At 38.2% G+C, this 13,804-nt stretch overlaps 3 protein-coding genes across 4 annotated transcripts in view; 1 reads left to right on the forward strand and 2 right to left on the reverse strand.

The window, feature by feature from the left end:
- Positions 1 to 254: 254 nt before the first annotated feature.
- On the reverse strand, positions 255 to 4,284 carry LOC5520442 (migration and invasion-inhibitory protein). Its single transcript, XM_001640148.3, has 6 exons — positions 3,862 to 4,284; positions 3,000 to 3,223; positions 2,578 to 2,654; positions 1,860 to 1,983; positions 1,264 to 1,459; positions 255 to 828 (listed from the first exon to the last, which is right to left on the reverse strand). The coding sequence occupies exons 1-6, from the start codon at positions 4,243 to 4,245 to the stop codon at positions 673 to 675; spliced, it is 1,161 nt and encodes a 386-aa protein (XP_001640198.2). The 5' UTR covers positions 4,246 to 4,284; the 3' UTR covers positions 255 to 672.
- Positions 4,285 to 4,817: 533 nt separating this feature from the next.
- LOC5520441 (reticulocyte-binding protein homolog 2a) lies at positions 4,818 to 11,312 on the reverse strand. The gene is made up of 9 exons (XM_032365438.2): positions 11,101 to 11,312; positions 10,627 to 10,732; positions 10,200 to 10,364; positions 8,776 to 8,848; positions 7,851 to 8,168; positions 7,282 to 7,376; positions 6,894 to 6,980; positions 6,513 to 6,713; positions 4,818 to 5,446 (listed from the first exon to the last, which is right to left on the reverse strand). The coding sequence occupies exons 1-9, from the start codon at positions 11,169 to 11,171 to the stop codon at positions 5,015 to 5,017; spliced, it is 1,548 nt and encodes a 515-aa protein (XP_032221329.2). The 5' UTR covers positions 11,172 to 11,312; the 3' UTR covers positions 4,818 to 5,014.
- A 410-nt stretch (positions 11,313 to 11,722) lies between these two features.
- Positions 11,723 to 13,804, forward strand: part of LOC5520440 (mesencephalic astrocyte-derived neurotrophic factor homolog) — a 47,836-nt gene continuing 45,754 nt past the window's right edge. The window contains exons 1-3 of one of the 2 annotated variants that reach the window (XM_048724020.1): positions 11,723 to 11,939; positions 12,410 to 12,534; positions 12,903 to 13,044. In XM_048724020.1, coding sequence (XP_048579977.1) covers positions 11,849 to 11,939; positions 12,410 to 12,534; positions 12,903 to 13,044 — 358 coding nt within the window. In that variant the 5' untranslated portion in view covers positions 11,723 to 11,848. The remainder of the gene's footprint in view (positions 11,940 to 12,409; positions 12,535 to 12,902; positions 13,045 to 13,804) is intronic. The other variant, XM_048724014.1, reaches the window with a different exon arrangement.

Raw genomic sequence — 13,804 nt, forward strand, 5'->3', positions numbered from 1 at the left:
ACTCTTACAATCACCTTTCGTAAAGAAAAGTGCAGTTCCTCTTCTATGGTTGGATTTTGTGATGATAGGCCCAGTCATCTTGTCACTCCTTGCCTCTGTGGGCAAACCAAGGAGCATGAAAACTACTTTTTTTCTCCAGAGGCTGGCCATGTCTTCTGTTATCTGCAGGTTTGTGGGATGGAAAGTCCAGGGGATTCCATCCTTTCCCAAGAAAATACCAGAAACCCTAACCATGATAAACATGCAAATAAAAATAATAAAAAAATCCAGGATTTATTATAATCAGATTCATAATTTTACATTTTTCAGTCATGCCAATAGAAGGAAAGGAGGATCGATCATTTTTTTACAAACCAATTATTTTTCAATAAAAAGTCCTCCTTTAAATATTTCAATAAACACTTTGTTTGATTTTCGAATTTACACAATCTAATTACTTTTTAGCTTAAATATACAATCAATAAAAAATGTGGTGCTATAAAAACAATAAATATTTCATTGTCATTGTCTTTGAAGTGGATCTATAAAAGTGATTTAGCTTATTTAGTGAAACAGTAGGTGGTATCCTATGCTTTTTTCCTTTTTCTGTTTACCACTCTCTAGCTATGCTCTTACTACCATAGCTAAGCATACATGAACAAGGTTTTGCCACTCTACACTATAGCATCCAGTCTAGTATGCTGGATAGGGTGTGGTGTGAGGGCGTGTAGAAGGGCCTCTCTCTTTGTCCAGCACTTGTAATCCATAGCGCATCAAAGCGCTGTGTTCTAACAACTCTTGTGTACTGTGCTGAGATGGGGGAGAAAATCTTCCAATTCTTGAAGCATCCTGTTGTGAAAAAATAAATAATTAAACTGTGAATAAATGTGAATGCAAAAATACACTAAAATAAAACATCAATTAATCAATGGCTTTAAATTTGTGTTAAAAAAGTGATGATCTGGGGTCTGTTGCACATGCCACCAGCACAACACTAGTTCCTATAAGCTGGACATGATACTTTTTGCATAAGGCTTTAAAAACTAGAGACTTTTTGATACTCTACCACAGCTCAATAATTATCTTTAGCATAGTCATTTTTTTCTTGCCTGTACTTAGAAAAATGACAGATATTATGATAAAATTTCAATAAATTTACATTATAATTTTCAAAATTCAAAACTCAGAGTTCCCTAAGAACCTTGTCTATAATCTAAAGTACTATATAGCATTGATTTCAGCTGTTGGGGTGTAACCTCCTAAAGCAAGGGTTTAAAGTCTTACCAGGGTTGCTCTGGAATGGTGCAGTGATGCCTTTAAGTCTAGCGATGACTGAGGTGGAACTACTGCCGGCTTTGAGCTTTCCCATCCAGCAAGACAGTGTGAGGATAGCCCTATTGTGTCCGTTGGGTCAAAGCTGACACGCCTGTGGGGCTTGATCTTGTATGGCGACTGCAAGGTTGAACGAGGAACGCTCACTCTAAAACCAATAAGAGGAAACTCAATATAATAACTAAAAAGAGAAACAGTATACAGGAAATGCACAGAGATGTGTACAGAAGGATACACATTGTAAGCTTAATGGAAGGCTATACTTAAAGAGCTGTTGCCAACCACATCTTTGTAATTTTTTTTTCAGACAGAATGTGAAAAAAATACTTTATTCACCAAATTCAATCCAAAATATTACATTCGCTTCGCAAAATGAGCCAAAGGAAATGAATGTTTTTTCACACTTGGTACTTTGCTAGGATTACAAAAGTCATTGAGTGAGTGTACACACCACAAAGGCTCTATTAAACTCCCAAGATTCGAACAAGTCCCTCCATCTATTTTAAAAGTCCCCTTTCCTCCATCTTGAAGACAGGACAGTGACCAACCTGACATAGCTGCCTTCACTCTCATACTCCGGCTTTGGTTGTGACTTGCAGACACTGCAAGCCACGTCAGGCTCATGCACACGTTCTGCAAACAGTCGCTCATTCAGTCGATATGTGTTTGCACCTAGAACAGATTTCATTGACTAAATTAAAAGGATCTTGTTTTGGGTGCCAAAATGTTGGAGATAAAGCAAAGAAATAATATCTCATTCTGTGCATTTTGCAAGAGACTTGTATTTTGAGGGAACACCATTTTTCTTCCTTACCCTCCTGCGCCAAGGCTGGTCATACCTAGGCCCCTTTTCTAGTCCAAGGGAAGAGCCTTAACTAATACCCCACCCCTAAAGATGGTCACACCCAACCCCGCTCTACTAGTCTAATGGGGTATGGATTGATTAGTGCCTCAAGTCTCTCAGTGCCTTTATGGCTCACAGCCTTCCTATGCTAAGTCAAGCCAAAATCCAAAAGAAAAGAAGAATTCTTATAAAGAAATAAAAATATTATTCAGTGCACCCATTATCTTATCATTGAATGCCATCTCTTTGGGGTATAACCAGAATTTCCTGTCGAGCAATATGCAAATTGTTGGTAGCAGTAGAGAATGTGTGCCCCTTTTACCTGCGGCTAGCTACATACACTTGATAAACATATGCTACTGAATGTGTGCTCCTTTTACCGACGGCTAGCTACATACACTTGATAAGCATATGCTACTTACAAGTGTACACTTCTTTTTCCTCTTCAAATTCTTCATTAATTTTCCTTGGAGTGGTTCGATATGGTGTCAGCAAAGAACTGAAAATAAAGGTTTCCAGACCCTACTAATAACTATGTTTCTAGATTAATTGGGATAACAAAATCATTGTACAGTTCTTACAGCCCCTCATCCTTACACCTACAACCTGACAGACACTTCATATTCTTAGCGATAAATAAAATATAAAAATCATACAGCCCATCTAAAAAAAGAATCCTCCATTACTCTCTTGTCCAACCCACTCAGGGAGTGAATGATTGATAAATCGGGCTGCTGCAGTGTATAAATAGAAATAAGAACTACCCCTCTCTCCACTTAAACACACCTCACAACAGTAAAAATATTATTATGGGTGATATGACGATAAGAGTTAGACATCTTACTCAGGCAGAGCTTGGCTGAAGCAGTCTTGTTTGTTTACACGCCTGAATTCTTTCAAGTCGTCAAAAAAATCATCATGCTTCTCTGCAAGGTATGACTCATTATCAAGTATACCAGCAATCCAATCATAGCCGAGCAGTGACCGTCTGTTCAGGTCATCATCAATGTTGTCTCGCTCTTTATCAAATGACGTCTGAAAGCTGACACGAAGGCCTTTCTTGGGGGTCTAGAGGGATAAGGAAATCTTTTTAATAAACAAGGGGCAAATAAATCTATTAAAAATAAAAACAGCCAAAATATGTTGAATATATTCAAACTTGTGTCCATTTGACTATTTCAAATATATTGTGTGTGGCTGACATTTAAAATATATATATTTTTTGAAACTTTTTAAAACTAGTTTTACTATGCCAAATGTTACTTCACATCACTAAAAGGCTGTAAAAACTGCAACAATTACTTCATGATGGTTTTAGCTGAGGGACAAACTGTTTGATATGTGAGAGACTCAAGCAAATCTTGGCAATAATGCTCAGGGAAAATCCGGAGAGATTCAAACAGGAGAAAAATATTCCCTGTCATTTATCAAATGGTTTGCATAAAGGGCAGGAAAACTTGCTGTGTTCGCGTTTGTTTACTCTTGTAACCGACTTTTACTAATTAACAAGTTTGGATTTGAGATTGAATTTGCATTTGGTAGAATCTCAAAAATCTAGCAACAACAATAACAAAAAAAAACAGGAAACATAACATGATACACCACCGCCAAGATAGTATCGGAAACCAAAACAAAGCTTTAAAGAAGCAATAATCAAAGAACATAGTCCTTTGAATTAATTTTAAATTGCGTTACTTACTAAATACCTTTTTAGCGCGGTTAGCAGGGGTCAGCAAGATGGAGGCAGACGGCGTCTTGTCCAATCCTAGATCTTTTCTGTTTCTTCTATCATTGCCGGTCTCACGAAGAGCGTCTTTAAAGCTTTTAGGCGTCGAACTACTTGTTTTACTATAAGCTGCCATCGAATCAATTTTTCTCACGGCTACGGGGGTACGATCTAAACCGCGGACTGTAAAACTGGAATCTGCACTGAAGCTACGGGTATAGTCTTTCGGCTTGTAGCTCATATCGTTAAGTATTGATCTAACCTTCTCCTGATTTTCCTGTAAGCTTCTTAGGAGCGCATTATTCACTGATCGAAGCCGCGAATGTGGACTCGGTCCTGTGTTTACTCTCGAACCGGCCGCCATTTTTTCAAATGAAAACTTGGATCACGTGATACTACAAGCTGCCGCTAACCGAGCACAGGCAACCCAAAAAGGTGATACATAAAAGGTGCTCCGCTTCTTCTAATAAAAATATCGACCTCAGAGCCACTTTGGGAGGGTGGTATTGGGGCGAGAAGTGGTTTGCTATTGTTTTCATCACCCGGTGGGATTGAGAACGAAGGATTTTAGCAAGCTGGCACCCTGAAACAAGTATGGTGTTTGGAAATTAAAAATAAGTTGTATATAGCCTCTTTCTCCCATGTTGTTCTTTCTTTGAGTACTGCCCCATCCAATGAAATATCACTGTATCTCAGTTCATCTAGACCCTCCTTTAGCGAACTTAAAGAAAAACAGGTCCGTTATGCCCGCGCGGTCCTAGGTCTGGGGATGTGGCGTGAAAATCCAATGGCGCCTGTGGTGACCTGGGACTGCGCGGGTAACACGGACGTATTTTTCTCTTATTTTTACTTAAGTTCGCCAAAGGAGGGACTGGAAGCAGTCTATAGTTTATCCGAAAACTACTAACAAAATAGGAAAAAAAAATTCTACGGAGATAGTAAATAACAATTTTAATGTTGATATGACTATTTACATATACGATGAAACAAAAGGAATGGGCGCAAGACCTCAGGGGGTATACCCCGCTCGACCGCAAAAAAGCCGCTCTCCGCCCCCTAGTACAGTATACTAGCTCAATGACATTTTGAAAAAACAACTAACTATATACAATAGCCTGGATGAGACATCCACACTAGTCGATCTTCCATTTTCTGGGTTGCTGACCGGCGCGAAATTCCCCAGATCCAAGGAGACGAACAGGAGGCTTATAATCTAATAGTGCGTTCAAGCTGAGCGGTTGCCACGATTTTCCAGCCATTTTCTTAGATTTTCCGTCCTCGCGCGCGGTTACAGGAGCCGACACAGTTCCCCGTATATTGTTCCCGATACTCTTCGCGAGTGTGGTTGTTTCTGTTTTTGGCGCGGGTTGTTTGGATGCTATTCCGGGAGCGTGGTGTCTGGCACTGAACCCGCCTTTGCACGTCGCCATTTCTTCCGTGAGGAAAGTGATCTTTTCGCCATCGAGGACATATGGTTGTTCCACAAAACACTCTTCTTCCTCTACGTTTGGAAGGAACGGGGGCCACGTTTCGAAATCGGACAACGACAAGACAGCAGGAAGAGCCTAGAGATAAAAGAAATCACTACCATACATTTACAAGGAATGTGTATTACATTTACATTGAAGCCAAACAATTGTCTATATGAGGTTATTCAGTAGTTTTAATAGCATTCATATCAACCGGGACTCTTTACCCGGTTGTAGAGAATAGCTGTAGCAGACCTCGAATTATTGGGGGAGGGGGGGACACGATACAGACACATTAAGAATACAATAAGGGGGGAACAGCCACGCCCCTTCTGGTCATCTCCTTATAATTTTTTTTAAATATGGGGGGGGAGGGGCCCCCTGCTACGGCCCTGAGTGTATGCTGTAGTGTAGGCTTAAATTCAGCTAAGAATAAATGCTTTCCAACGTAACAACTTGCAGTTGGAAAGCGTTTTCATTACGGTCCTGAGTATGGGTTATCACATTACGTGATCTTTTGTGTAAATATAACAACTATTTTTTATTTTGTAAGATTACGTAACTACTTTAGCACTACATATCCTATATATTCGATAGAGATATGATAATTATTTCCTCTCGCATGTTGGACGCTAGTACCACTGTGTAACCAAACTTCATGGTATATTAGATTAAGGCCTTAATTCTCGAGGCTATATAATCAACGCATTCGATTGAGGAATACGTTCCCGGGTTTTTTGCCTATAGGGTTTTATCCAGGTTTTCGTATCGGACGTGTGAATTTTAAGTTGTATTTTCATAAGATTATTGATATTTTTGAATTGTGTAATTGCACTTGCACTTAAGTAATTGTGTAAGTGCACTTACTGCAAGTAATATGTTAGGTATTATAATTTTTAAGTTAAGAATATTTCCTGCATTGTATTTATATACCACGTTTGATTTCTAATAAAACGTGAAGTGGTACCAGTTCGCAGGCACCCAGCACGAGTCACACACATATGGTGTTCTGTTGTTTTTTGCGCCTTAGCGTGCGGCTACCGAAGGGTAGTAATGAACAAGCTGAAACCTTTCGGAGAATAGTCAATCCGCAAGTCACGATGTCATAGACTAAAGGCTAGTAACTTCTTTTTTAAACGGGAAATGACACAAGACTAAGTACCTTTCGCGGCTGTATCTGATTAGGGTTGTATCGGGGAGGGCGAACAGTGCCCTCGTTTGCATCCGCTGACTCCATATTCTTGAACAGCAGGCGCGTTTTATCCTTGTTCATATGCGCCACGCGATACATGAGGTCAAGGCGATGGAGCGCGAAGTGGATGTCTTTGATGAGATGGCTTTCGCTCAGCTGGTCCTCTGGGATCTAACAAAGATTAGAAAGTAATAATAATATATAATCAGGGCCTTCGCAGGGGATTGGGCACTAGGGTCACGTGCCCTCCCCCCAATATTTCGACAGCTCTGATATTTTTTTATCAATATCGACATACACAAGGTTGTGAAATTCTTGATTTGGAATCATGCTCTTGTATCAAGGACTCACCCTTTCTTTGTTTTTGTCTATGAAACTTCTCTCAAATACGGGGATATTTGCGTGCACGCACTCTCTCAAGAACGAGCGATAAGCGTTCTAGGACGAAAGATAAGAACATTAAATATATATGAGAAAATACAACGATATATAATATGAAAAACCACATTGATCTCCAAAATCAAGTAAACACAAAGAGCCAGAAATGCCTGGGTTGTGTAAAAAAAGAGTCCGTGCGTACATTTGAACACTGACCTGTTGGTAGCCACTTTCTATGGGTTCTACAGCTCCTACGATCTCGCCAGTCCCGATAGGGTGCAAGAGCACTTCAACTATTCATCGGCGAACGAACGTTTAAAACAGAATTGGCATGATAACCAGTTTATTTTGTTTCATTTACCTTTAATTCAGTTGGTATTGAATCCTCTTGTTTCTCGAGTTTCTTTTGTGACTTCCCTCGCAGCAACCCCCATAAGTCGTGCGCACCCATTCCACCTAAAAAAAAAAGTTTTTTCGCTCAACGAGACTGAGAGGGTAACAATTCATTCTTTTTGATGATGCTCCGCACTGCGAGATTCGTAATGCATTTTTCGCGGCTTGTTAACAGGCCACCAGGTTACTGTTTGAACGACGGTACTGGCTGATTAAGCGGCTTAGTGAGTGAGTCAAAACTCAAAAGAGTGGGACCTGAATACCTAGCGCAAAGCATTAAACTTAGAGAATCACAACTATCCTGCAGGTAAGCTACGTTTGTCTGTTTTTTTTTTTTTGTTTTCTTGGAAGTATTCATAACTTGGTTTTTGTTGATGATAAGATAAATCCTTCTATACTGTCGCTCCCGCGGAGCCTTTCAAAGGTGACATTAGGCATATCAAATTTCACTTCAGTGTCATCCCCCCCTACAGTTTTCTTGTTCAGAAAGGGCGCTAGAAAATGGGCCATCGTTTTTTATATTTACAGATTACTTACGGTGTTTATGTACAAGCGGATCCAAACACTTTTTAGCCCCTTCACGAAAAGTCGGCTTGAGGAAAGCCTCGGCTTCTGGCCCTAACAAAGCTTGAAGTTGAACCTCCACTGACTCGTTTATAAGATCGTTAAAGTTATCCGCCAATAAGATGCTCTCGCCAACAGTGCCATCGGCGCTTGTGCGGCTAACGCTCGCCCGAGTCTCCCGAGATCTCGTAGGAGTCTCGGATATGGATAGCCGTGGCATTCTGATGGGCTGGTGACTGCTGATAACACGTGTGTGCGACTTGAGAGACCTTGACTTCAACTTTTCTTCAGCTGGGAAAATAACAAAAGGAAAGTGTGTGTTAAAATGAGGCATAATCCTAAACCAGAAAACTTTTTTTTAAATTTTCTCTTCTTTTCACCGTAGTAGGATACATATATAGTCAGATAGTTGTTAAAACGGTTTAAAAAAATTTGTCCTATAAGATTCGGTTGACCTATGTATCTCCACAACCTACTTGGCTTTCTAAAACTGTCTTCAATAATATTATACACGGATATTTCTGATTAAAGAAATTTGGAGAGCGTGTAATCAGGTATTAAAGGCCTCCAAATCTCAAATTTTCCCCGGACCCCAAATGTCCTCCACTGCTTCTGTGACGGTGAGTTATCTTGTCTTCCAAAAAAAAAAAAAAAAAAGGTGCCATAGATTTAATACAACTGAGTTAACTAACGAGTTACCAATTTTTCAGTTTTCTTATTTTACTCTTTTTTTATATTTCTCAAAAATTTCATTCATCCAAATTAAAATGATAGACTTGTTGCCCCAAAAATGGAAATATTTAAAAAGATAAGAAGAGATTGCACCTTATTTACATTAATGTCAACACACAAATAGGTCTAAACTAACATATTATCCTAAAGTCACATCAAAACCTACCTAGTACATCATGAACAAACTTGGAGTAGCGTTTATTTCTTTCTTGTCTGGCAAGCAATTGGGTCTTCTTTATCTATGAAACGAAAGTGAGAGGTGAAGTCTTTCAAACACATTAAAAGGAAAGTTTTGTTTCAGGTTGCTAGGATATATGCCAAGCAGGTTACTAATATAAAGATTAACATAAATTCTATATTTATAATTCCTATTAAATGTTACTGTAGAGAATACTTTATATGAAGTTTTTTAACACTAAAACAGCACAAAGTATTATCAGTATTTTTTGCTCTGATTTTCAAGATGTCAAATCTGGCAAACACTTTTATTACCATTTCTTGAGAAATAGGAAAATTTATTAATAAAATAAAGCCTGCATGATGCATAATTGATCATTGTAAACACCAGAGGGCCTTCAAGTCATCTAGAATAATTTACTTTGAAATTAAAATTGTAACTAAAAAAAACTGTAGTGAAAGCTGCAGGAAGTAATGTTTTGGCTCAAATAATTCTCCTTCCCATTTTCTATGACTGTAAATGGTCACAGAAAAAAAGAAAGACACTGCAATTGCATGTTTTGGCTACTTTTTGGAGGTGCAAAGGGGAGGCTTTCAAAGCAGGGTGCATTCATATGTAGTTTCAGACTTAGATCTATAAATAACAATCCATGTCTTTTTTTTTTTCAAATATACCCAAGAGCTACTCTTATCCTTAATAGAAAGCTCACAATGTTTCTTTCAATGTATAAAAATGGTGTTTATTAAATAATTTGTGGCTGAGGGATGGGGTGTTAGGAGGGGGGGGCTCCTTCAAAGCGAGGTACCTTTAGGAAGCTTGGAGCTAAAAGAAGTATCAACAATTAACATTAAGTTTTATTTTTCAGATACTTTTGGCAGAGACCAAGATTTCATCCTCAAAAAAATAACTAAGGTAGAAACTTAAACTTACCAACCCCAAAAATATGTAACCCTTAATTCTGTTTACCCCTCAAAATACCAGAAAACATTTTTAACTGTTAAAAATACTTTCCTATGTAGCAATGTCAAAAGTTGAATATATATATAACTTCCAACAACATTCTTCTACTTTATGTTTACAGAAAAGTCTTCTTTCTAAAATAGGATAAGATAATGAACCAACCAAAAATATCAACAGATTTTTCTACAAATTAAAAAACATTCAGGGAAATATTTCATCTCCCATAAAGGATGAGAAAAATATATGTCAACCCCCCCTCCCCCCCATAATGCTTATGCTTATTTTTTATTTTACCTAGTAACTTGGGTTAAAAAAGCTAAAAGTTGACTTGTTTACCCAAAAAGTGCTCTCTGATCAAAATAGTGCCCCCGAACCCAAATTACGCTAAAAATAAGCCGAGCACAATCTGGAAAGGCCTAGACGCAGCATCTGCTAGTTCTGTTAAAACAAACCTGTTGTTGCTGCTTGTGTAATCTGGACTGCTTGACTTTATACAACTCATCTTGTTGCTGGATAAGGGCATGCTGTAGTGTCACTTTGTCTTTTAGATACCCGTGCCGATCTTCTCTCTCCTCATGTTTTACCTGATGCCACAACTCATAGAGCTTTAAAAGTTTCTGTCGAGAGAGATGAAATTATGAGTCAGCCCTGGAGGACAGATAAAACAAACAGGAAACAAGAGGGGAGGGGTACAATAAATGCCTGTCATTTTCACGATTCACGATAAACGGATCACGAAAATAACCTTTACCGCCCCTGATCTCCAGGGGCTGTTCACAGAAAGATGACTTAGCTGATAATGAAAATAATATATATAATGCATATAATATCTTGATTTTAAATATTTATACTTAGAAATGGTGGTAAAATTGTGCAAACCTCCTGTCTTTCTTTGGCTGCCCTTTCTTCTTCTTGCTTCTTTTTCAAAGATGCCGCTTTTGAGATCTTCTTGGAGTGAGTGGTAGTTGAATTCGCACTTAGTAATCTTGGTTTACAAAAAAAGAAATGCTTGTCACTAACGGCATTTAGGGTTGCTGAGTAACAAACCTGAATAATTAGAACTAAGGCTGTGTTCAAGATGTTTAAAACTTAAACTGAGTCGGTTTTTGGCCAAAGCAAATTACGATGAGGACAAAATCTCGACCTTTTTCACGATCTTCTAATTAATGGAGAAGAAAGAGGCTCTTTCTTCACAATACGAATCTGCATTGAGCTTGATAAAAATCACGGAGTTATGTCTTTTCAATATTGCTTCAGCGGCAGCAAAAATTCCACAAGCAACAGACAACAATATCAGCAGGACAACAAATCAGTAACACTGCGTGCCATTAGAATATTCGAACGATCACTTACTTTTTTGATAGTTTGTGCGTGGTTTTCCTCGATTCCTCTGTGGCTGGAGTAAAAACAGCCGGCACGGACATTTTAAAGTCGTTATAGTTACATTTTATAGCTAATTTTCAAGAAACAGAAAGAAAGTAAACACCGAAGTCATTTCTACGTCGAGTGTTCACAAACATCGAGTCAAGGCCTCATGGCAATGTTACCATGGTAACACCTGGTTTCCGTAGCTTTGTTATTTTTATAAGAACGTCCAGGCTTAGTTTCACCGAATTTTAAGAACATGCTAAGAACATGCACAGGCTCAAATAGAAGCAAAATATTACTTTATTAGTCTGATGCGTTCTAAAATGCAGTGTCAAATTGGTTCATCAATACAACAACCTCTATTATTGCTATTGGTCATTTGTGTAATTTTCTTCCTAATAATTCATTGGGTACTATATTTAAAAGCACTAAAATTTAATTAATTAATTAATTAATTAAAATTTAATTTAAAAATAAAAAATCCATAAAAAATTTTGGTTGCTTTTTTATTACGGGGTCCCTGTGATAATACCTCGAAGGAGTCTGGTACTGAAATACTTTGCCGCTGCTCGTTTCACGCAGACGCCTCTAGGCTTAATCTTCCAATCAGAGGCCGCCAAATATGAAGGCCGCATTGGTAATGTGAAAAACTTCACCGGCTTTCCACTTCCTACGAAACATTTACGCACGAATTCTTATTGTATGTTGAACTAAAGAAAAACAGTCTAAAATCATGAAGCTTCAGGTTTTAGCAGCACTACAAGTTCTCGTATGTGTAGTGTTTTGGACGGCTGAGGCGGCGCTAAAAGAAGAAGAATGCGAAGGTACATAGAGATGTCACAGCTTCTTCTGATGTGATTCATGAATCGAAGATGTTTTGTTGAATAGAAACACTTTCTCCCATCTTCTCATCTTTTTATTGCATCAGCTTTAAGTAATTTTTGACAAGCCGTTGCTTTCGTTTCTATCAATTCTATGATTTGCCTTTGTAGAGTACGTTATCAATTAACTCTACTATTTTCATTCACATGGCAGAAATTTTTTTTTTTCCTGAATTGATACGTAGCTGCAGTATTTACAAAGGGGTATAAACTTGATGCATCGATTGTAAAAAAAGTGTTTCAGCCTCGCAATGTTATTACTCAAAGCTAAGGAGATTCTTATTGATTAGTGGTACAGTGTACTCAGCTGGGGAAGTTTTTCTGTTCCCCCCTATGCACTGTGTGACACAACAGTGCAATTGTGTTCATGACATCACATGGATGCTTCGACTCATATTTCGTTTCATTTCCAGTTTGTGTCAAATTTCTTACAAAAGTGAAGAATTCATTAGATTCCAGTGAAGAGGGAAATGTTGATAAAATAGAAGCTAAACTGAAGAAGGCTTGTAAAAAGGCTAAGACAAAAGACAACAGATTTGTAAGTGTTTCTTCCTTTTAATTTAATCAAAAGAGCTAGGGAGATATGTATAACTCATATTATATATTTATTCATATATAAATAACAACAATAACAATAACAACAACAATGATGATGATAATTATATCTTTTTATCGAGCTCATTGCAGAACAAAGTTAATTACACTGAATTTCAATTGAAATGACTTTGTATCAACATTTATAAAATAACGCCAGTGTATCTTGCACGCTGATTGGTCAAGAGCTTCAAATAAGCGTGTCTGTAAAAAATCCAAAGCCTTTAACCTTGCTAGTCAAAATCTCACTGGGTTACTGCTATTTAAATGCTGATTATTTTGCTGAAGGATCTCACTCTTCTTTTTTCGCAGTGCTATTATATAGGTGGTACTGAGGATGCAGCTACTGGTATGTTGCAATCTGTTACAAAGCCTATGAGTTACTCTAAACCTATAGAAAAAATCTGCCAAGACCTGAACAAGAAAGATAACCAGATCTGTCATCTACAGTATGGTAAGTGAAAATTCACAATCTTTTTTACTTTTGTTTCTCTTTAAGTCACAGTTAGTCTAAGTTACACTAGTGGTCTATCATTAATGCTGCATTCTGATTGGTTGACCTACAAATAGGCCATAAGCCCCCAAATAGCCAAACATTTTTGTCTATACAAATTGACCTAACTAGTGCAGACCATACCCAGGATTTTTCTTTTTTTCCGGGGGAGAGGGGGGGGGGGGGGGCCTGGAAGGGGTTGAGTTTTCTGATAAAAATCTGACCACCCCCTACCCTGGGTACCAGAGCCCCCAGACTTCTCTCATCCAGTGACGCTCAGCCAGTTGCTGCATTTTGGCTGAGCGTCGCTGGACGAGAGAAGTCTGGAGGCTCTTGGTACACAGGGTAACCACCCCGAATGACATATCAATCAATGACTGTCGTTTTTCTAAATGTGATGTTCTAAAACATTAGTTTTAACAGAAGTTTTTAAAACAATATTGACTGATGTGATAAAAAAGGGATTTTTAATGCCATACAGGACTTTTTGTGGATTTTTCCACAAAAAGTTTGACACATTATGATATACCAGAGTGATCTAGAATGCCAATTTATCTTGTGCTTTAAAGTTATATCTACAACTAGCATGTTTATTGCAGACTGGAAGTCGATTTTCTGCCATTGTGGGGGGGGGGGGTGCAAACGCAACCCGTGCACCCCCTCTGGGTATGGGCCTGTAGTGTAATAAATATACTTACAGTATACTTAAGAAGGCCTGGAA

Source organism: Nematostella vectensis, chromosome 1 (assembly GCF_932526225.1).
Source record: "Nematostella vectensis chromosome 1, jaNemVect1.1, whole genome shotgun sequence".
NCBI lineage: Eukaryota > Metazoa > Cnidaria > Anthozoa > Actiniaria > Edwardsiidae > Nematostella > Nematostella vectensis.